This window comes from Cyrtonyx montezumae, unplaced genomic scaffold (assembly GCF_038088225.1).
Source record: "Cyrtonyx montezumae isolate F1298 unplaced genomic scaffold, pur_monq_1.0 scaffold_8, whole genome shotgun sequence".
Taxonomy (NCBI): Eukaryota; Metazoa; Chordata; class Aves; order Galliformes; family Odontophoridae; genus Cyrtonyx; species Cyrtonyx montezumae.
The window spans coordinates 31,018,610-31,041,630 of NW_027072089.1; the positions used below are offsets into that span (position 1 = coordinate 31,018,610).

The window sequence follows — 23,021 nt, forward strand, 5'->3', positions numbered from 1 at the left end:
AGCCCAGCAGAGAAACGTATATAACCTCAGGGAGTTCATGCAAATAAAAAGCAGTTTACACAGGCACTCAGGTGAAACTAAGACTGTGAGAACATAGCTAGGACCTTCACTTCGTATTTCTAGGTAATGTGTGACTTGTAACAAAGTGGAGAGGTTGCTAAACTTTTGGAGACTGGCAGCAGAAGCTATAAAAAAGCAGGCTGAAAAGACTGAGCAACAGAAAGTTCCAAGAGCATGATAAACTGATGCGAGCTTCTAAGAGCACTCTTTTATCAGAAGACAGCTACCACAGAGTCCAAAATGAGCTGCATGACCTCGAGAGAGGTAGGGTGAGATACAATGACGTGCTTTTCTTCCAGCACGAGTCCCCACAGCTAAGTGGAAACAGTTTGAATCCAACTCTCCTTTATGATGGATTGTCTCCCAGCAAAGAGGATGGCTTGCCTGAGGGTAGGCAATCTGTGCCATGAAATGGCCAACAATCTGTTGAACAGAACAAGAACAAACAGATTATAACCCTCTTGCTATGAAAAGAGTTGATTGAAAGAAGACATGGGAGGGCTCTTTTACATCTGAGGTAGTGAATATTCATTACTCCTCATAGGATGTAGGGAACTCTCACTGGCATGAGCAAGCCCCAGGTTTGAAAGAGCTGAAAAGGCACTGCTTTGTCCCTGCAGCATGGGGTGACACTGTGGAGCTGGCCACCACATGATGGTGAGGCTGCCACCAGAGATCCAAGAGAGATCAGACCAATGCAAAGGGGCTGGGAAATGGTGATCTGGATGATTCACATCACTGATAGTTTTTAGAAGCTGCAAAAATAGGAAGAAAAAAAATCTCATTTTTCTTCTTTTTGTTTCTTTCCTAAGCATTCTCTGCTGCCTACTGCTGGAGTTCAGAATACTGAAGATTTCACACAATGCAATATGACAGTTTTCATGTTTTTAAGTCCTACTTTATCTTTTGAATGTAACAGTGATAATAATTCTATGGGTTCATTACTAAAGAACCAGTTGCCTTTTCGAGCAAATATTTACAAACTGAAGTACTGATCATATCAATTCCATACACAGGTATGAATTATCCTGCTAAGTAACTACAAAACATTACTGGCTGGTTTGCACTACTTGCAGAATCTAGTCTCAGGAATGTGGTAATACTGAGAACAAAGGATCAGGAAAGTAGAGCTAAGAAAGTAAGGTCAGGGAAAGTGGCATCTCTAAACAGAAGCAGACAGTAAGAGGCCAAAAAATCCTAAACAAACAAACATATAACCTTGTGCCATGAACAGCAAATGTCTTTTTGGCCCAAACAGTGGTCAGCATATGCTTGCAGCTTATGCAGTAACTGCTACTCCTTGCAATTTTAAACTAGTTAATGTAACTACAAATAACATCCTTGCATGTGAGCCACTCCAGTATTCAAAATGCAATGTATAAATCACAGGGCTTTGCCACCATGAGATGAAGCTGATTCCTCCCCATTTTCGGAGGCTAAATCAATGCACAGTCTGGCTAAAATATTTATTTTCTTTGATTTCTGTGTTGAAAGAGCACAAAGATTTTGTTTGATCAATAATAGGAAGAGCAGTCCCTAAAAAAAGTAGACAGAAAAGCTTCTTCAACACCTCACTGTGAGAAAAGGGACCCCGACTATTGAAAGTATAAAGCAAGACATAGCACTGAACAATAGCTTCAGCTTTTTACCTGGAGTTGACCTTAGTTCTGGAAACAAAGCAAAAACAGCTTTTTACTATTATTATTATTACAGTATAATCACCAGGAAAGATTAAACATGTTATTTAAAAATCCAGTCTGATAGGCTGGTTTGGGAACCTGCCAGCAGCTAGTCTATAAACAAATCTGGTGCACTTGAAAACTACAAAAGCGCATTTTTCCTCTCAGTGCATTTGGTAAGTTTGAGCCCAGGAAGCACATATCTTAGAGGAATGCTAGGGAAGTAATATCTTTCCAACAGATCCTGACCTGTGTCTACATATTTTCAGGGTATTGTAAGAAGCTGCCCTTACAAAGCCAAATACTGACCTTTTAATCTCCCACAACTTCCCAGGAGGAAAAAGGCTTCTCTCTGTTTTAATAATGGTCAGAGCTGTCAGTCTCCTCCCCAGAAGGAGCAGGCATGGCCAATACAACAAGCAAACATCTGTTGCTTACTGCAGGTTTCCTATAGTTTCATTCTCTGTTCATGCAATGTCTCCATAGCCAGGCAGGCAGCCTGTGACTGTCACTTACATATGCTGTGAAGCATTGGGGTAGAGCTCTGAGAACTGTGGTGCCGAATCCTCAGGGCCATGAGGTGCAGCGTGGCTGATGACCATCATTATAGGCCTATGCGGATATATCCTCTTGGACATTTTGAAGTAATTAATGCTCTCATTAGTGATTAGGTCTGTGAAGTAGTCCTGTAACACACGATAAACGCGAAGCAAAAGTTACAAAGTGAATGATTAATTAGATCACATACTGTCATGTTATTATGTTATTTTCAAGTCCTCATTAAAGGGCAGATCAGGAAGTTAAAACATCCCATCAAAGAGATGTGTAATTCTAAGAGCATAGGGGAGACTGAGCAGTAATTACTTTCTTAAGTAGGCAATACCACATAAAATGAGACTGTATTTTGCAAATCAGATACAACAAAATGCACTCTTTATAACGAACAGATTCTGGAATATAATGTCAAGCAACCTTTAAAATGACAGACTATACAGACAAAGGTATGTTTCTTCACTTTCACTGTCAAAATACTTTAACAAAGTAGTAGCCCCCAACTGCAAGAAATGATTCACCCTATCAATGGTTTTCTATTTACATCTAAATTTCTTGCATGCTCTTTGATCAGAGTACACTTTTGTGTACGTACAAACCTCGACAAACTACAATAAGCAAAGCATTACAAAAAACTTTATCAGAGAAAGTGCAAACACAAATGCAGGGAGCAGTTGAATTCCTGCAGGCTCCGTTCTTTTAATTGTATAACTTTAAGCAGTGCAGCTGCTGAGATTAATGTTGTGACTTGCTAATAAACTGGCTTAACCCACAGCCAAGGTGGCAAATGGAAGCATACGAGGGGAAGGGAGGAAATGGAAGTAAGAAAAAAAAGATGAAAACTTAAATTAAACCACCTGCCACCTTGGAGCATTCACTCTTGGCCTGGAGGTCTAGTGTGAGCTTCATTGAGAAAGTGCTGAGACAATGTTTGTAATTTCAAGCACTTCCAGGCATGACTAATCATAAGTTGTGGACTCAAGGCCCCGAACAGCTGCAAAAGCAGAGCCCGAGGGACAAGGTCTGTGTCGCATGTTGGTGCTCGGACAAGGCAGCCAGCTGTGACCTCCCTGCTCGCCTGCTCTCTGCCCCTTGCTCCTCTCCGGGGACATGCCTGGAGCAAAGGCGCTGGCCCTGGCTGTTACAATCCCTGCAAGGGCATGGAAGCAGCAGCCAGTGACTCTTTGGGTTGCAAAATGCATAATGATAGCAGGGCACCGGGGTTCTGATAATTTTTGGTTTTGTGGCCTGCTCGAATGAAATGTCTGTATGATTTTTCTCCCAAAGCATCCTCTCCCCTCTTTTTTTTTTTCCCCTGTTTATTCTAGCTACATACTCGGTGTATAAGGAATGTCTAACTAACCGATACACTTTCTTTTCCTTTTATTTTTTTAACTCTATATAAATATGTAATCAGTATCATGTAATTTCTACGGGTGGGGAAATCAGAAACAGGCATTGCAAGCTTCCAATAAAATCTCATTACATGGGTCAGAAACCACAGCTGCAACATCTGTATCATCTTCCGTGAGCCTACAGTCTGAGGAAATTCCAGATTGCTTTCTGCAGGCTGGAAAGTCTGCACACCGCACTCCTCAGCCTTTTCGAGATGCTTCATGGCAGCAGGCAGGTCACCTTGGCATACTTTCCAAACTTTGTCAAGAGCATGAACAAGCTCCGAAGTTTTCCAACGGCTTATCTATTCTCCTAGTCATATCCGGGGTCTGACACCACAGACACACAACATATTTTTTTTACACCGTATAATGGGAAACAGCATTAACTAAAGTTTCTTATGTGGGTAATTGACAATGCACAGCTAACTCATTTGCAAAAAAAAAGAGTTGTTTCTTTACTACTTGCTTCTACCAGAGTGAACAATTTCTAGCAGGGAGAGGGAGGGAGGAATCAACTTGCACTGAAAAGCTCTTGGAAATTTTACTCCGTCCTGTAGTTAAAACCCTCATACAGAAATTGATAGAAATGCCCTGGAGAGAAAAATGACATCTCAATTTCTTGGTTGCAGTTGGTTAATTAATTAATTATCCAGTTAATTAATTATCTGAAAGCGATTTTTATATGGATTAATGTCATGACATTATATTATATGTCTGGAAAATACCTTTGCATAATCAAATCCATGCTTCTCTTTGTTACCATTGCGAGAAATGGTGTAATTATAGAAGCGAGAGTTCTTCACTAATCCAACCCACTCTCTCCACCCAGGAGGGATGTAGCTGCCATTGTATTCATTGAGGTATTTCCCAAAAAAAGCTGTGAAGGTAAAAAAAAAAACAAAGAAAAAAAAACCACACACAAATGAGACTTTGCAATCCGAATTTTTTAGTCTGAGTCAAAAGCATTCATGGATGAAAACAAAATGTGTTAGAATGAGACCGAGTCACTCTATCAAAAAATGTTATTTTTATGCCTAAGAGGGTGTTGAAATGAAAATAAATTATTTCCAGAATTTTTATAGTTCTGCCATTTATCTGCTCTTCTTGGAATCTAGCACTGATGGGAGTTTTTTTCTTTTCTCTTTAGAACGTATATGGTTTCCACTTGAAAATGGAATAAAAATTCAGTCCCCACAGGAAACATCTGAGAAACACATCTTTTGGTTTTAAGCAAATCCTATGATGTTTTAACTTTTGAAAGTCTGGGTTTGGCAACCTGGCTGCATGTTCTGGTTTGATGAAAGCTCTGGGAAGCCTGGATCTCTGTCCTGCTGGGCTGTGCCTGGGTAGGGCAATAGGGAATCCCTGCTCTTCTTTGCTGCCAAAACTTCTGTAAGGCAGAACTAACAGGCAGTGTTTTGGAGGTCAACTACCTCTACCTGGTCTTCAAAACTTAGCTGTATTTCCATTAGGTGGACAAGGCACAATCCTCACAGACCGAAGCTTTCAGAAACTCATTGCACCCAGCAAGTGCTCCTGCAAACTCTTCCAAAAGGAAGTAAAAAGAAACAGTCTAACAATGCAGTAAACTTCCAACTATTGCTGGGAATGCCTACACCAAAGATACCCTAGCACCAAGAACTGGCCAACTGGTCTTGGGAGCACAGATAAACCCTGGTATCTAGGTAAATGCAGCTGTATTGCTGCTTTTTAGTTGTGTATGTACGTCCTTGCCCAAGATAAAGAAATAAGTTTGAGAGGCTCTGCTCTGTTCTACAAGTACACTGCAGTGACAAATCATCTGACTCTACCTGCAGATTTGTTTATTGGGATTTCACTGGCTCCATCTCAGCCACAACAGTGCTGGACAGTGGGGTGTCTGACTAACTTGTGTGCAATTTTAATTTTCTTAATGTGTCCAAGCCCCTGAAAGGTCTTACCTGAAGAGGAATGAATAATAGATACCAATTCCTTTGCAGGGACAGAGCTGTGTGTCAGACACCCATCCCGCTGCAGCCCTGGCCATCCCAGCCTGCCTGGCCCTGCTGCCAGGCTGCCCACAGACATGCCCAGTGTCACTTCCTTGGCTGGGTTCCGGGACATACGTCAAACACCCTTACACATTTCCTACTTAGGAAATGAAGTCACTTTGGAAAACCTCGCATTCAACCTAGACACATTCAGACTAACCAAGAAAAGCACATTTGCGGAAGGGCTTCAATAATTCAGATCTGATTGATGTGGGCATGGTGAACTCCTTCCTGGGAAAACTGGTGGAAAAATGAAAATATTCATAATTAAAAGTTTCTTGAGGCAACATAACTATGGGGCAATCAAATCTTTCAACTGCCAAATGTCACTGACTAGAGGTTATAGTAATATATATAACGTTTCTTTCCTATACCACGTGGAATGTGACATATAAACAAGTCCCGCAAACACTAGCCCAGACTTTCAGCTCATCCTCCCACAGCCTCTGAGAAAGCAGCCTAGCCTCTATCCTTTTTTCCTCTGAGGCCAACCAGAAGTCGAGAAGCTTGAGGTGAAGAGGGTAACTGTGGGGAGGGAATATGTGCCCAGTCCATTGCCTCCCGTAACAGAAACCATTCCTTTCCTTTAAGGCAGCCAAACTGTGTCAAACTCTCAGGGAGTGGGATGTTCAGGGAATGTGTAAGGGTAAAGGCTGAAATACTGTGGGAAAAGAAGCCACAGAAGGAGTAGACGGGGAAGAGAAGTTAAAGAGAGACAACAGTGAAGAGAAGAATGAGAGAGTGAGCATACTGAGCCAAGCAAAATCAAGGACAGTCTGTGGTTCAGAGGAGATTTGAGGCCAATCCTCCTGAATACCACCCCAGATCTACCATCTCCATGACCCCAAGGAAGCTCCGTGTGCTGCGTTCATCTGTAAAGGACGCTGCCAACCTGCCTCCCACAAAGATCAGAGGCTCTCAAGCTGTAAAATGGAAGCTGTGGCAATTTATCATGTAGAGTGGTTTGATAGCCCCACCCATAATTAACACTGACTAATACTGAGACCTGAACACTGTTATTTACAGGTTTGCCAAACTTCAATCATTAGTGATGACAGTTCCTGTGCTATCTGAGTCAGGCTGGATTTTGTTCTGTGGAACATTTTACCCAAACAGTTCAGCAATTTCCAAGAAAAAGGCTAGGGAAAGATAAATGAGTTTGCCCATTTAAAACATTTTGGCAAGCATTTTTCTGAGAAGTTCTAGTGTCTCTAGGTTTTGAGGTAGTGCCTTTGTAAATAACAGGGGTGGCTATGAAAATCTGTCCCAGAATGGCCAGGCTCTAAAAAAGCTGTAGCACACAGATGTGACCAAAAAAGACTTATTACAGCTTCTTGATCTCATGTCACCGTGGGTTGTTCCTCTATGGACTTGAGAAAGTTCTCAGAGTTTGAATTTTGACCCTAAAACAAAGAACAGTCAGCTTCTTTCTTGCTCTCTTTTGATATACAGGCATTACCTGAGAGAAAGCCACCAGCATAAAATACAGAGACAAAAAGTCCCAGAGCATAAGGATGGGAAAAGATCATTGAATCAAAGAAAATTGAATTTAGTAAGGAAAGGGAGGCTTGGAGCTTCGAGGGGCAATTCATCCTGGAATTTCCTTACTTTAGATTACTTAATTTTGAAACTTTAACAATGTTTTGTTAGCCCCCCCTTGGCCTCCTGAACCCCGTTTTTTCGGCATGTTATGAGACTTCAGACTGACAGACTGAACCATTCACCTCCGTGTTGGCAATGATTTAGCATTCAATCATAAAAATAATCTGAGAAATGTCAAGTTTTAAGCAGCTCCTTGAGTGACAGTTTGCAGAAATAGATGTTTCACCCTGTTGTGGAATAAAGCAGTTCCCATGTCAAACACATAGTAAAGCTCTGAATACTTGTAGAAGCAGCAGTAGCTGTGATAATGGATTGCATTTGCCAAATTGCTTTAACCAAGGGAGGTTTGCTGGTCAAAAGCTCAGGAGGATATGAGTAATTATACATACAAAGGGAAAAGACAGGTTTTTACTTAAACACAAGAGTTCAATCATTTCACTATGGGGTTTTCTAAGTACCACTGAGAACTGGATAGGGCAAGTGAGTCAGAGCCTGGAGCTCATTGCCAGCAGTTAGTGCCTGGATCTTCACGCTCTGAATGAAGACAAGTGCCTGAGTAAAAGGGAAAGCACAGTAGCATCCATGAGGCCAAATAATAACCCGCAAGTAATCAGTACAGGTGTCCTGCAAGTTTTTTGTTATCCAGAGGATTGTAAACAATTTAAAGGATACAGAATGTGTCATGGGACTGCTCAGGAGCTGACAATGTGATGAGCAAACGCTCTTTCTGTATCCTCGCATGCTTGGCTTATGAAGTCAACCCACATCCTCAACTGAGCTGCAGCCTGGCACTTGCTGAACTGCCCAAGAGTGAGTACAGACTGTGAATATTCTGCCTTAGAAGCCACATATTCTCAGCATTTCCAGAGTTTCGGAAGCCATTCTTGCTTCCAATTAATAAAACAGAGATTATGACTCAATAGGTAAAAGCCTCGTTAAAAAGCAATGCTATTTCCAGGGACATCTTTTCATTATTGTGTGTAATGGCCCCCACAGGGATAACAGGAAAGATAAATGCCAATTTTTGCATTTTAATAAGTCTGATTTTGTCTGTATTCTGGCAGTTTTGCTAACTGTTCCCAGGACACATTGTTATTTTTTAATCACATGTAGAGTAACTTTGTATATCAAAACAATTGCGTTCCGTGTGAGCATGTTCAATTAAGTTTATGCAAATGACACATGGCATGGTGAACAGTTGTACGGGCATCTATATGTCTCAGGAGTGGCTGCAGAATATATATGTCTGGTATCTAATTTGAATAGATTCCTTAATTCAGGTTTTGTTTTCCCTTCAGTAATTAGCTAATGAGTCCTGAACAGGACTGAGATCATCAGGGGGTTGCAATTGGCAACAACAATTTGACCCAGGGGATCTCTGGAGTTTGAAGCCAGGATTTTTACAGCTTAATGTGATGCAACTTCTCACAATTCCCAGCAGTTAATTTCCCAGCACTTAATACAAGCATTTATGACTAATGTTTACCGCGTTACACAACAGAAGTAGGCCTCTATCTCCTGTCAGCATTAGTGAATTAGCATACAGGTGAACTGGGCTGTGACTACAGGAGGCACATCTCTGCACTTCCATGGATCAAAGGACATGTATTGTGCTCCTACACCCCTGTTATTTGTTTAAGTTTATGGGAACGCTTCTGATTTAAAACAAAACCAAGCCTTTAGAAAGGCATGCTGCTGTAAGGTTTAGTCACCATGACCCAGACAAGAGCTTTAAGCAGACAGCCCACTTCCTTTAACAAAGTCAGGAAACCATTTACAAGAGTTACAAAGCACTGTTTACATGACATTTCAGTGCTGACACACAGTGACTCCGAGCTTTTGGGGAAAGAGCCCAACAAAACTGCAGCTTTTGGATTATTCCAGTAAATTCCCCCTTGCTTTCTTTCCATCATGCAAACAATAGCTTTAAAACTGATTTGCAGTTTGTTTTTTCCCTTCTGCTGAATGATTATAAAGCATTAGGATATCACGTCATTAAACTGAAGAAAGTCAGTTCAGAATTCCAGCCCTCCACAGGGAATGAAAAAAGCACAGTCTTAACAGTTTTGTGAGGAAACTGAAGCACCAAGAGGTTAACCTTCAGCTAGGCCTAAGTCATGCATGCAGCCTGTAGCATTGCCAAGAATATTATTCAGATCTCTCAGTTCCATGTCTTGTAAATTAACCACAGCAGAAAACCTCAACTTTGCTACTCGTTCTCTGGCTTTGTGGGTCTTTCCCAGTTGCTGTCAGGTTTACCCTTGTAACCAGAAAGAGCATTAAAGGTTTTATAACTCAGCAGTTGCAAAAGGCATTAGGCTATAACTTGATATACCAATCGTTAGCTTGGGTGATGTCTTTAACAAAGCTTGCATTATGGGCCAACCTGGTAGCACTTTCCAGTACTGATGTTGTCTGACACTTCTCATTATAAGACCCTGTTTTCAGTTGCTTATAAGTCTCTCATACTTGGACAGAAATTTTCCACACTGGATGTCTGCCTCAGGCTGAATTTTTTGAAAGTTCTTAGCCTGAACAGTAGCCACCTTTGAGAACCACAGTAATGGAATTACATCTAACATCTGAAAAAAATTATGTGAGCTTTCATTTTCCACGCTCTGCAATGAGAACACAAATTCCGTCAAAGATGTGATGGACTTTCTGTCAAGGAGGTATCTTTTATCGTCTTAGTTAACCCTGTCCACATTTTTGCTCAGTTTTGAAAAGAACACTGAAGTTTGCACAGGGACCTTGGGGCATTCCCTGTCCACCTGTGACTGGTGTCAGTGGGCAGGAGAAAGTTGATTGAAATACAGAGGGCAGGAGGTGAGCAGATAAGGACAAGCAGTTTGGGGAAGGGCCCCAGGGGAGCTAGCAAGAAACTGCAAAAGGGGAAAAAGCAGGGGAGGCTTAGGGGCCCTGAACAGGAGATGTCAACTGTGAAACTAGACAACTAGTGAAAAAAGGGGAAAGAAGGTGACTGACAAGGCAAAGGGGTGGGAGAAACTTATTTGCCAAGTGGACTGGGAAAGGAGATTGCTAATGGCAAGCAGTGGGAACAGGACATGTCTGTCAGGGACTGACTAGAAGCCAGGCGGGAAGGGGGGTGGAATGACTTGCTGACAGACAGGCTGGGGGACAAAGCTCAGAGTGGGGCTCAGGAGGCATTGCAGGGCCTGCAGGGCTTAGCGTATGCATTGAGAAGTACAGGGGAATCAAATGTTTTGACACTGGGAGTACACAGAAATGCCTGTAAAGAACTCCTGAGTCTCACTGTTGTCTTCTTTTCAGTAGCAGTGGAACAACTTCACCATAGATGTGATTAAACCCCACTCTGCTTAGTTACTCAGCAAAAAGCAGCTCAGTTTTGCAGAGAGGACCTGAGAACTCCATCCTTACCAGTGTGGATATTAGCATCACACCTCCTGCTAGAGGTCTTTCTCTTTTCTTTTTCAACAGAGGAAAATTAACTGTTCAAAAATTGATTGTTATAATATACTTCTGTCATTTGAACAGGAGAGGTGGATTAGTTGCACACACAATGTTCTACCCAGATTTTCTGAAAGGAAGAATTTCAATGTGTAGCCTGGCTAAAAATCTTCTATTATATGGTTTCCTGCGCAATATTTAGTGGCATGGAGTCCTGTTTTAATCACGAGTAGGAAAACATGTTGTAGCTTTTGATGAGGTCCTGAAACAAAAAAAATGTTTCACTTCAAATGAATTCATAAATAGAATAAGAAGATCTTGCTCATTATCCTCTTCGGTCTTTTCTCTCATCCATATTTCACTTTTTGTGGACTACTTGAATATATTCAGCATATTTCACTGTTACTTGAATGTTTCTCAATTTGACTGAAAATGAAATTCTATTCTGAGATGTATAAGCATATTTTAAATTATTTAAATTATTAACAATTTAAATGATATTTGATGCTCCCCAGCCTCTTTTATACCAATTAAGGAAGAACCTAAAACATGGGATTATCTCTCCCTTTCCTTATCTTCACTTTTTAGAAATAATAAAAAAAATCAACAGGACTCAGTCCCTGTATACTCATTCCCACCTGTGTATCACATCCTGACACGCGCTCTGTATTGCAGTGGTGTGTGAGGCAGGGTCCAAATCAGGCCATTGAAATGATGCAGATTAAAAATAGTGTATGCTGACAATGAATTGTACTGTAAGACCATGAACAGGAAATACACATCCTTTGCCTCCAGAAGAAATGTATTGTCTGTCTACACCTTCAAAAGGCATCATTTCTGTACCTTTTTTCAAAGATTAACTTGTCCAGTGTGTCAAAATGGAATGATGTACAGTTTAAGTACTCCTTCTCCAAACTGCTTAGCCTTCAATCTCATCACCTCAGTATTTTATTAGTTATTTGACCATTACACTAAAAAAGGTACCCATAATTCACAGGTGTCAACTGATATATGACAGAAGCTGATGTAAACTGCTGAAAATATTAACTAGATGTCAAGTAAATGACCATTTCTGTTCATCATGACTCAGTAGTCTGTGACCAGAGTCAAAAGGCGTCAGCAACATCTTGTTGTCCAGCCACTTCTTGAGTTCTGAGTTTTACAAACATGAGCATTTAGAAATTATCATTCATGTTGCTTAACTTTGATATTTTTTCATTTCTGCCTGATAAAAGGCTGAGAATTCCATCAGTACATTTGTATGTGTGAACCCTAAATCTTATGCTGATCAGTTGATCCTTTTGAGCAAAGGGAAATACACCCTTATAAAGACAATTAAACAAACTAGTAAGCAAATAATTGCCTAATTTGGTGACCTTTGGTCTGTCAAGAAGAATTGTGTAAGAGGAGAGCCTGACCCAGAGTTTGGCTGGTAAAAATGGTAAAATCCTACAGCATACAAAGGACTGACACACTATGTAGCAATAAATCAATGGTTACATTTATGTCTCCTAGATTATGGCTGTGCTGCTACCATGGCTTACTCTTCTAATACACTAAGTAATGCTTGATTACCGCTACACTGAGTTGGAGAACATTCCTCCTTGCCTACTAGAAGATGGTAAAGTTCAGAGAGTGCACTCCTTGACTTTTCCCTTATATCTGTGTAAGTGTATGACAGTGTGATCTGACAATGCTGAAGGGCACATCTGCGAGGCATCTGAGAATATACTGTAGGGATAGGAAAAGAGAGTGTAAGATAAAAAAAGATTAAAAAAAATTTAAAAATAAAAGACTTCAACAGTAGGGAGCATTGGAAGGATTGCAAATAACCACCACTGGAAAGGTCTATACAAAACTTCTAACTCCTGCATCTAATAATCTTGAAAATAAAATTTCTGAATCTAAATAGATGATGGGATTTTTCCTGACCTTAAAATTATAAGATGAAAGAAAGCGTCTCGAGCTTTTCATACAATTTCCATGAAATCTGAAAGTAATTATGGAGTGACCCTCTTTCCTCCTCTACATGAACAGCTGAAGTCTACATAATAATAACAAATGTTTAATCTCTGAAGTTCTCTAGAGTTGCTTCATTTTCTCTTTCTACCTATTTTGTGTATCATCCCCTTATATCTTCTACTGTTAGTCAGCATCCCACAAGCCCTAGTTTAATTTTACCAATTTTGTGTACTTTTGAAGTCAAGAAGCTGTGCAGCTGACTCATTTTTTGCGCTAGTATGGAGCTTGTGACTTAGGAAAACCATAAACACTGCAACATCATTAATTCAGATTTTTTAAAATAATAATTAGAAGTGAAAGTAATTTTGGTTTGGCAGTGTTGTTTCTGAATCTTGTCTGCCCTGTTCCCACACAGCACAGTTTCTGCCTGTGATTTAGCACTGATGTTTTAAACAAAGGATTTTCCCAGGAAATGTAACATCTCCATTAGGTGACTTCAGAGTAGAACAAAAGTAGAACAGTAGAAGAGAAAAATGAAAGAAAAAATATCTGTTTTTTGTCAGGTTTTCCCAGTGGATTCTAATTATGACTGCAGTTTATTTCAGCACATTTCAGACCTCTCTTTAAATGGATTGCTGTGCTTGCTTGGAGTCCTCGTGGCTTTCACAGGACTCTCCTCATAAGCAGCCTGCTCTTGTGTGATCAATTGCAGTATAGAGGGTTTAGTTAAGGCTGAGGCAGGTTTAGACAGCGAATGCTTTATAGATGTTGGAAACTATCTGGTGTGAACAGAAGTAAGAACATTATATAAACAATCTGCCACTCCCTTATTTCCACTGGCTTATATAATTATTTGACCCTGTACAAAAAGTGAGAGCTAAATAGTCATCATTTCAAACAAAGAACCAGATTCAAGGTGTAGCATGTTGTCTCAACTGCTATATTGCACTGGGGTTCTCCAAAATTGCTCCTTTTAAGGTCAGCCACCAAACAGCTAGTAGCCTTTGGCCCTTCACTCTCTCTTCCTCTGTCTCAATTGCTCTCTGAGATGGATACTGATTTCCTCTCAAAACCCACAGAAATGCAGTGTCTATAATACCTACAGCATCTGAAGCATCAGCAGAGTCAGGATGAGCCCGTTTTTCATGCAGTCACTCATTCTCCCTAGCTACCTTTTTTCTACTCCTAATTATTTTAGACTCCCAGGTATTCTTGAATCATTACAATTTTATTAAACCTTCTAGCTGTGAAATGTAAATTATTAGTTGGTTAGTGGACTTTTGATGACTCTTTAATGAGGCAACACTGTCCTTGAAAAATGTATCATAAGTTCAGCTGTTAATTAAGCTGCCACTTCAAAAAATAGTTGTGAGGTAATTGGAAGGTGGGCTCATCTTACAAGGAGTAAATTAATAAGTTCTTCAGGGCCATATTACTACAGGGTCAAACAACATACTTTGGTCAAAGACAGAGTTTCATTAATGTATTTGAATATTTTTTTTTGCTTCCATTTGCTTCCATGTTCTTTTTCTCTTCCCTGCCCTTTGTTAAAAATCAACTGCCCTGCTAGTTTTAGGGCTTGTGTTCCCCCAGTCTGTCTCTGGAAAGGCTTTTTTTTTCTTTAGTTTTCATTTTTTCTTTTTCTTTTTTATCACTTTGTTCCTTTCTATTTAATAGGATCAATCTCACATTTAGTAGACATCTCCACATGCCTTCATAATACACAGTGGTGCAGATTTACCCAAAGCAGAGCACTGAGTCCCAGAAGGGCAGAAGGCTAGTGACAGCAAAGTCTGCCACAGCTGTCCAGTTTATGCAGGAGCCATTCAACTCTGAAAGGGTTAGACGACAAGTCAATAAGATACTGAACTTTCTAAAGAACAAGAAAGGTAGATTCCACATGAAGGGGACAATGACCAAGCAGAAAGGTTTTAGGGTCATTTCAGCACCTTTTCTAGCAATGATTGTCAGTTTGCTCTCTCCTCTCCTTTTCTCCTCAATAGCCTTGGTGCTGACCTTTACTTGGGTTTAGCAGTGCTGTACTCTGACAGCAAGTCCACAGAAATCAGCTTAGTAGAGACTGTGCATGTGTCGGGTTCAGAGAAGATATTTATTTGTTTTAGCTTTTTAAACAGGATGCAGAAGCTCTCCAGAAGCATAGAGATAGTAAAAAAGAGTGAGTTGTCTGTGCAGTGAAGAAATGATGGCAAACAAGCAGATAAATGTGAGGTGCTGGATATAGCAGCATTAGGAGAATTAGGACAAGCAGACAGTGTGGAGACATTATACTGCTATGTGTTTTGAAAGCAATCTGTTCTTGTGCCTAAACCACTGATAGAGACAAACTTTTCCCCTACCAATTACATTGTAAAGAACACAGTTGGCACTGAGATCTGTGTCTACTTAAAGGAGAGTCTTTGTAGCCAAATGATGCTTCTGGACAAATTGCACCCTGATGACCTTGCAACCTTCCTGTACCTTGGGAAGGGGAAGTCAGTCTGGAGCCTGATGTGTCTGCAGATTGAATCGTAGGTGATAGGTGATGCATACATGAATCAGGTTTTACATCAGGCTGAAGCACAGACGAAGGGAATAAGAAGAGTTCTTTGTAGACAGGACAGGGATCTTCTGACTACAGAAAACCACTAGGAATTTACAAGAAAACTATCAAATCTTATTGGTGCACAGAAGAACAATCCTTCTTAAAGGCATGTTTCTATTCATTCTTAGGAAATGCAACTGAAATATCGTCCTGTGGCAAAATTTAAATTATAGCATTCACCTTGTTTCACTCCCATGACAGGCACTTTACTCCTGTGAGGTCTTTGGCACCAGTCCCTTGGTTGGCCCTGACATTTTCCCCCAGAACTGTTAGCAGCTGTTCACAAGCAGGCCATAACACTGACCATAATCATGGCTGGAACTGCCAGTTCAGACCCACAATGCCACGAAAATGCACCTCTTTCTCACTAGGTGCAACTGCCTAACAGCTTATTTCCCACCTGGGACATCTGAGCATGAAAATATGCTGCTCCATTACAAAAGAGGTTCTTCACATGGCTGCAAGCTGCCAATCTGTACCAGTAGGTCGTGCTACCCTCCCTCCCCACAACACTAAACCCCTCTCTACAAACCCAATTCTGAACAGTACTCATTTCATTTTAGACAGTGATTCAAGACCCCTCCTTCAACATCCATCACCATCACTTGAACAAAGAGCTAGTGTTGGTTTGCCTCTTACCTGTTCGATACCCAGTGTTATTGAGATACACGGCAAAAGTGCGTGGCTCGTGTGTGGCCTGCCAGGACGGAGAAGAGCAGTTTTCATTGTTGGTATATATGTTGTGGTTGTGCACATACTTTCCAGTCAGCATGGAGGAACGTGATGGGCAGCACATCGGGGTGGTTACGAAGGCATTGATGAAGGATGCCCCTCCGTTCTCCATGATCCGCCTGGTTTTGTTCATCACTTGTAGGGACCCTGCAATAAGTAGAACTGATTGTCACTCTGCTGCTAAAAGCAGTTAGAACACACTGAATGTTATTCTGTCATTAAAAGCACAGGATCAATGATTACTTTTCTTTTGGACATCAGTCTCTCTACTACTCCAAAATGTAGGCAATTTTTAGAAGAAAAGATAAAATCTTTTTCTATGTCAGTGAAAAATATTTTTAAGGATTCCAGATAGAATGAGTTTGGCATTTTTTCCCCTGAGGCTTCAAAACAAAACTGAAGTGCAGACTAATCTGGATATATAACATTAGAACTTTAGAGCTGTATCAAATTTATAGGTCAACAGTTCTTCAAACACCGCTCCAGGAAAACAGTATTTTACACAGACTGTGTCAGTGTGCCAGTAAAATATGTAAAATTCTGACATTGCTAATGAATCTACTACAACTCCTTCTCTTTTATCAGATAATCAGAAAGAGAAGAGGACAGAAAGAGGGAAGGAGGAAGGGAAGGAAGGATTAGATGATTGGGAAAGGAAAGAGAGAATTTGTGAGTGATCCTCCTAAAAGGAAGCTCCTCTGGACTCAGGATCAGTGTGGCTGACTCCAAAACTAACACACTATACTAAAAATCAGACTTTGAACTGAATATGTATGCAAAAATATTAGGAAAATTCAGCAACTTTCTCAAGAAACTCTTGCATTCTTAGCACACTTCTGCATTGATCCAATTTAAAGATTTTTTTGGGGTCATTTAAAACATCTTTAGAAAAAATGAGGTGAGACAGGCAGGGCTTGCACGCTTCTGACTGCAAAAAGACTGAACAGTTCCTGATAGAGTCTGTCAGTACTTGATGACAGCTGTCAAACTTTGCTCTTTTGGTTATCCAAAAGAGCAGAGAATGAAGGGTGAGCTTGAACTGTGGGTATGTCAGTATGCAGCCAGGAAACATGTCTGTGAATTTTAATAGTTACACAATTTTGGCTGTAAAAAGACATTTCTGGAATTCTGCTTTCTTTTTTTTCCTTTTTTACAATTCATTTTTTGTAATTGACATCAGTCAGCTTAAATGTAAAATCAAAATTAAAAGCACTGATTCCACTGATAGAATAAGAGCTTTTCTTGGTGGCTGTGCTTGGATCACTTAAAAGCATGATTCTTGAGTATTTCCCAGTGCAGTACTGTCACCTGTGTCTTCAAGGATACATTCAGCACCCTGAGTAGAAATACCCAAAGACTCATTTTCGATTCTTCCTCTTTCAGAGTCCTTTTTTTTCTAAACACTGAGCATCTACATTTGTGCTTTCCTGAACTCAGTACAGATAAAAACCATGTGTTTAGAGATGCAGACAAGCAAGAGAGTGACTGAGAGTTCCCTGAGCACTAAAGGTATTCCATTTGTATGAGTGGGAGTGTTTCATGGAGTTGTTAAGTAAAAATAAAATGAGAGATATTCCTCATGCTACGTCTTCATTTTGGACACAAGGTTGCTTTTCCTCATCCCCTCTCCCCCCTCTTTTTTTTAATTTTTTTAACATAGCTCACTCATTTTTGAAATGTCAGAGCTCAGCTGCAAAGTAGGTATTAGGATGGGAGTGCACTGCTGTGCAACTCTAATGCACAGTAACAGCAGTAGGGCCCCCGTGCACTTTTATGCCTCTCTGCATTGAAGATGAATAGTTGTTAGAGCGCTTCCTCATTCTTCTGCTTGGTCAGCCCTCTACTCTTGCAAACCTGCTGTTTATGAGCAAGTTTTTCCTCCAGGTATGCACTTACTGACACTGATACTAGATTTAGCCCCTCTGGAAATTCTGGAATAGACACTTCAAAGCAGGTGAGACTTCCTCATTTGGAAAACAAAACATAAGCAGGAGATAAAACTTGTTCATAGAAGTTATAATCCTTTGCTGTCTGTAGCTCTCCTCTCAGCTTGTGCTCTCTACCATCTGGCCCACAGTCTTCAGGGCACACACTTTCAGGCACTGTCTGACAGCAGGATGCTCGCGCTCTACATGACCAAGTGGGAAGCACCTGAAGGGAACCAGATAACTGGGAACAGCCACTTTGGACATAGAAATGAGCAAGTTTTGTCAAACTCAAAATTCAGTGTCACCTCTCTGTCTATTTTCCTCATATGCTGAGACATGTGTGGTAACCAGTGTTTCATAAAGGGTCATAAAGCTGCTATGGATTTTCACCCACATGTATCACAGGTGGACATCTCTACAATGGGACAGCCAAAACCATCTTGTCTTAATTAGTTTGAAAGCAAGGCCCCTGGAAAGTGATCGACTCTTGAAAATCTCAGAATGTATCTCCATTTTCTCAGCTTACATGTTTTAGTACTTTGAAATTTCTAGTGAAGATGGAAAGCAAATCGAGCAAATTATGCTTGATACATAGTAAGACATTGTAATCCCCTCACCAACAGCTGAATGCAAAGGATGCGCTACTATGTTTGTATAGATAGATAGAAATCCATTTATTTGGATCTTTTTTGGGTGGTGCAACAGGCTGTAAACAAGTGGACAGAAGAAGCAGTTGTCTTACTTTAGTTCTTCGGGATTTTCCCCTTTTTTTTTTTCATACTTCATCGCAAAGTGCTCTTGGTTAGGAATACTGGAATTACCAAGGTATTCATTAGTTTTGACTCCTTTTTGACATCACACAAGAACCTATTCACACTGAGTATTTTGTGAATTACTGGGGGTTCATGGCTCGAGGGACTGATATGCAGAAGTACATAGGAGAAAGAAGTGATGGAGAAGCTTGAGGAAGAGGAAGTGATTAAATACTTAGCATAATGTTGGAAATATCCACCCTCATGCCTGAAAGGAGTATAAACCTGACATTGTCTCCAAGGGTGCAGTGGCTCCCAGCTCCTGTGGAACCTGTCGCTTTGTTTTAAGCCAAACATGAATTTGCCTGAGTGTCAGACAGTTCTGCCTCTGCCTACAAAATCTTGGTGGGGACTTGAAAGTTCCCAGAGGTCTATTTTGACCAATCAGTTCCCAACCCTGGGACCAAAGTTCTTGCTGATTTTCCTCAAGAGCTGTGGACACACTGGCAAAGCCACCATCTACAAACTGATAAGTAATATCTTTCCTTTGCGCCACGTTCCTCCCAGCATGTATTAGAACTGACTGGAGTTGTGGAGCAATTTGGGGGGTTTTCTGATGAGTTGCATGAGACAGCAGCTCTGCAGAACTTCTTTGCATTAAGAATGCAAAACAGGGGGACATTAGAGATCAATATGACAGCCTGCTTTGAGCACTAACTAAATGCAAGCTCTCAGGTTCTTGCAAATTTTACTTCCGATAATTCCCCTGTATATCATTCACACTCAGGCAGCTGAATATTTTGGTTCAATGCTTACACATGCTCTGGAGACAAATCTTTCCTGATTGATGTCTGTAGCGCACCTTATATGCTTTTATGTTCAAGCATTCATTTAGAACAGCTTTTAGAAATGTTCATGCTGGGAATACAATAGCAAATAATCCATATCGAGAGACTTTCAGTCTTGTGAGTTTTGGATAATTGTGCCCCGAGCTTTATTCTGTTTGTGGCATAATGTGTTACCTCCCACTGACCTCTGCGAAACTTGGGATTTTTTTTCTCAGGAATCACAAAAGGGCTAGGGGATAATTCACACATGGAAAACAGTATGGCTTTGTTTTCCAAATAAGCAGAATGATTTATTAGTAGAAGTGCAAATAATGCAGTACAGTAAGTCTTGGGGCTGAATCCTGTTTCCTGTGAAATGATCTACGCAAAGGAGAAACCTGCGTCCTCATTCAATGCAGTGGGAATGCATGTATGTCCAGGCTATTGCTCAACTGCTTGCTAATAGGAGCCAGAGCCTCTGTGAGCATCCAGTGCAGCTTTCAAAGAGAGGAGCTCCACAAAATGAACAAAGTGGCTTGCCACATCCTTCCTGCTCTTTCACCACTTGCAAACCCTCTTGCAAGACTGAAGACAGCTCATCGGTAACACTGTTCAAAGACATGTGTCTGCTGACCTACCTTCCCCAGCGCCCTGGAGAACGCAGGCTCTTTCTGACCACAAAAAGGAAGACGTGACTTGACCCTTTTAGTGAATTTTTCAGAACGACTCTATCCAGAAGAAATGCATTCCTATTGTAATAGCTGTATTTTAGGCCAAAAATAGAGCCAGGAACAGCCATTCATTATGCAGCACGGCTAAACAGAGCAGACGTTTGAAAGAGCGAGAAGTGAAATAGATAAGATGTACTCAGATCTCAGGGCCTGCTTGTGGAGCTCTGGGGGAAAGCTGCTGCATGAAAGGATTAACTCTCAGTCACAAAATGCAATTTATTAATTATATTTTCACAATTCAAAAAGACAGAATAAATTATTATTGTATAAAGACCAAAAAAAAAAATGCTAATAACTCATGAACTTCCAGGACTGCTTTTAGGTTTAGGCCACCCTGTGTCTACAGGTTTCTGGCTGAATGTCTGTGATTTTAGAAAAATGAATTATTTTCTTACAAGTCTTATGAGAGAAGCATTTTGATTTTTCAATCTATATGGCATTCTGTACAAAAATTCACTTTGGTTTTGTTAAAAGCACGTCTTTCATTAAAATACACTAGGAATACAAGAATTCATTTGCCATTTTTTCACCTTTTTGATCCTACCTTCCACCCCCAAAACTAAAATATTTGCTTGGGGGTAACCTACAATGATCCTCTTTCTCTCCTTTATTTTTCACTTCAGGCAGTGAATGAAAAATCAGTTATATGCATAACCATCATAATATCTTTCTAACTTACTTAATGGAAAACATTCAAAGGCCTCCTGGAATATGATCCAAATGTTTTTAACTTTTTCCACCCTAACAAAAAATATGTGAAAATCACTTCTGGACAATATATCCAGGTTGTGGTCAGATATTTAGTAAACTGTAGAAAGCAAAACTGTCTTACTGTTACAGTTTAAAAACACATGAATTATAAACACTGGAATAATTCACAAAAAAAAATTATCTTATGTCCCTTTATAGATGATTGGGATAAGCATGTATTTCCTGAAGTCTGCAATTAAACCTTATGAATCCTATTAAATAATATTTGTTAACTCACTTTCCAAATTCATCTCACATTCTGATACTGTCTCCGGACCACTGCCTTCTCTGAGTTTAAAGCCTGGCAGAAATTACTGAAAGATGTGTGAGGAAATGAAGTAGCAAATAAGAATTTTTTCTCACCCAGCTCCACATCTTGGTCATCCGTGAGCACAAGGATGATATTTGGTCTGATATTTTTTCGCTCCTGCTGCACACGGCCTCTGAACCTCAGGGACTTGAGAGTGGAAGAGTGACTTGTCAGCAGTTCAGCACTGAGCACTGCCAAGAGGAGCGCAAACCAAGAGGACTTCATAGTAATTCCAGTATTTCAATGAAAAAAATGATCCAGAAGTGCCTGAAATCCAGTTTTCAAGACCTGCAAGGAGGAAAAGAAATTCTGTTCAAGCAAGAATTAAACTTCCAGTCACACAGTGAAAAGATGATACTTAGGGAAGTCAAACCTGACACATACTGTCTGACATGACTATAAGCCATATTGTTGAATAGGAGCTTTAATCTATCATTTTCTAAGAATAAACTCGGTCCTTCTGCAATTACAGTTTCTCAAATAATTTTTGCTTGAAGTCACGCCAGTGCCTGCATTTTGTACAGGCATGACTCCTGGTATATACCTCACAGTGCTCCTTCTCCTACACCCCATGCTTCTTTTTATGCAGCATGTTCTGTACAACCAGTACCTGGGCACCGTACAAAATTGCTGGGATGCAGACGTTTTCAGAACATCTGTAGGAGGAGCCCTGCGAGAAGGAGAAAGCAGAAGGTCTGTCAAAGACCTCAGCGCTGAGCCTGTGCTTCAAAGTCTCCAGAACTGTTCAGTACAGCTTCTTTCTCTGTCCTGAAATAGAAGAGTAAAAAAAAAATTGCATTTCCCCTCAGTTCACCTGCTTAATTTAATACCATTACATACCCATGCAGCAGTTAGATGGCACCTTAGCTGCTAGAGATCAAGGACATACGCATCCTGTCATCAAGCACAGGTGCTTTTGCAACATTTATAGGTAGCCTGAGATTCTGCAAATAAGAGTTAATTCCAGCCTATGGCACCTGGCAAGCAATAAAGCTATTTTAGCTTACCTCACCTGCATGAGCGGCTAAACTCTTACAAAGCTGAGAGGAGAGCAAGGCTGTCATCTGCAATCTGCACTGGATCACTACATGAAAAGTCATCTTCCCACTGACAAGAATGCTCATATTAAGTGACAGTACAGATGATCTTACCCAGCATTGTGAAGGAGCGTAACTGTCCCCCAGTCAATCAGCGATGGACCCGCGTGCCTCATCCATAATGCACTGACCCCTGGCACAGCCTTGTCCTTGGTACTCCGCTTCCAGACTCGGCTGGGTGCGTTATTGGAGCCCCCTCTCCAGGCCTGTCAGTCACACAGCCTTGCTTTTGTAAGACCCAGTGCAAGCACACAGGCTTGCCTTCGCTGCAGCAGATATAAAACTGCGGCTGAGAATGACTGATTGGCCTGGGGAGGAATGGGCAGCCACTCATACTTGAATATTTTTTGCGTTACTGAGCAAAGCACTGCAAAACCATCCTGTTACACAAGGGAGGGGAGGGAATTTCCAGGGCAAAAGGGAAGGGGTGGGAAAGAAACTGTGGAGTCAAATCTGCTCCCTCCAAGGTACTGACCTGCCATGTATATAATTTTGGGGCTACAGATGAAACGTGGTGACACCAGTCAATAAAAACCCACACTACCACCCAAGTCCAAGAGCATTCAAGAAGTCTGCTTATA

At 40.8% G+C, this 23,021-nt stretch overlaps 1 protein-coding gene across 2 annotated transcripts in view; it reads right to left on the reverse strand.

Annotated features, from left to right (window-relative positions):
• SULF1 (sulfatase 1) overlaps positions 1 to 22,062 on the reverse strand; it is a 67,068-nt gene extending 45,006 nt beyond the window's left edge. Inside the window, exons 1-5 of one of the 2 annotated variants that reach the window (XM_065751813.1) lie at positions 21,954 to 22,062; positions 21,397 to 21,631; positions 15,953 to 16,192; positions 4,414 to 4,565; positions 2,256 to 2,425 (exon numbers count right to left, since the gene is read on the reverse strand). In XM_065751813.1, coding sequence (XP_065607885.1) covers positions 2,256 to 2,425; positions 4,414 to 4,565; positions 15,953 to 16,192; positions 21,397 to 21,568 — 734 coding nt within the window. In that variant the 5' untranslated portion in view covers positions 21,569 to 21,631; positions 21,954 to 22,062. Of the gene's footprint in view, positions 1 to 2,255; positions 2,426 to 4,413; positions 4,566 to 15,952; positions 16,193 to 21,396; positions 21,632 to 21,953 lie in introns of those variants that run through there. The other variant, XM_065751814.1, reaches the window with a different exon arrangement.
• Between the last annotated feature and the right edge of the window lie 959 nt (positions 22,063 to 23,021).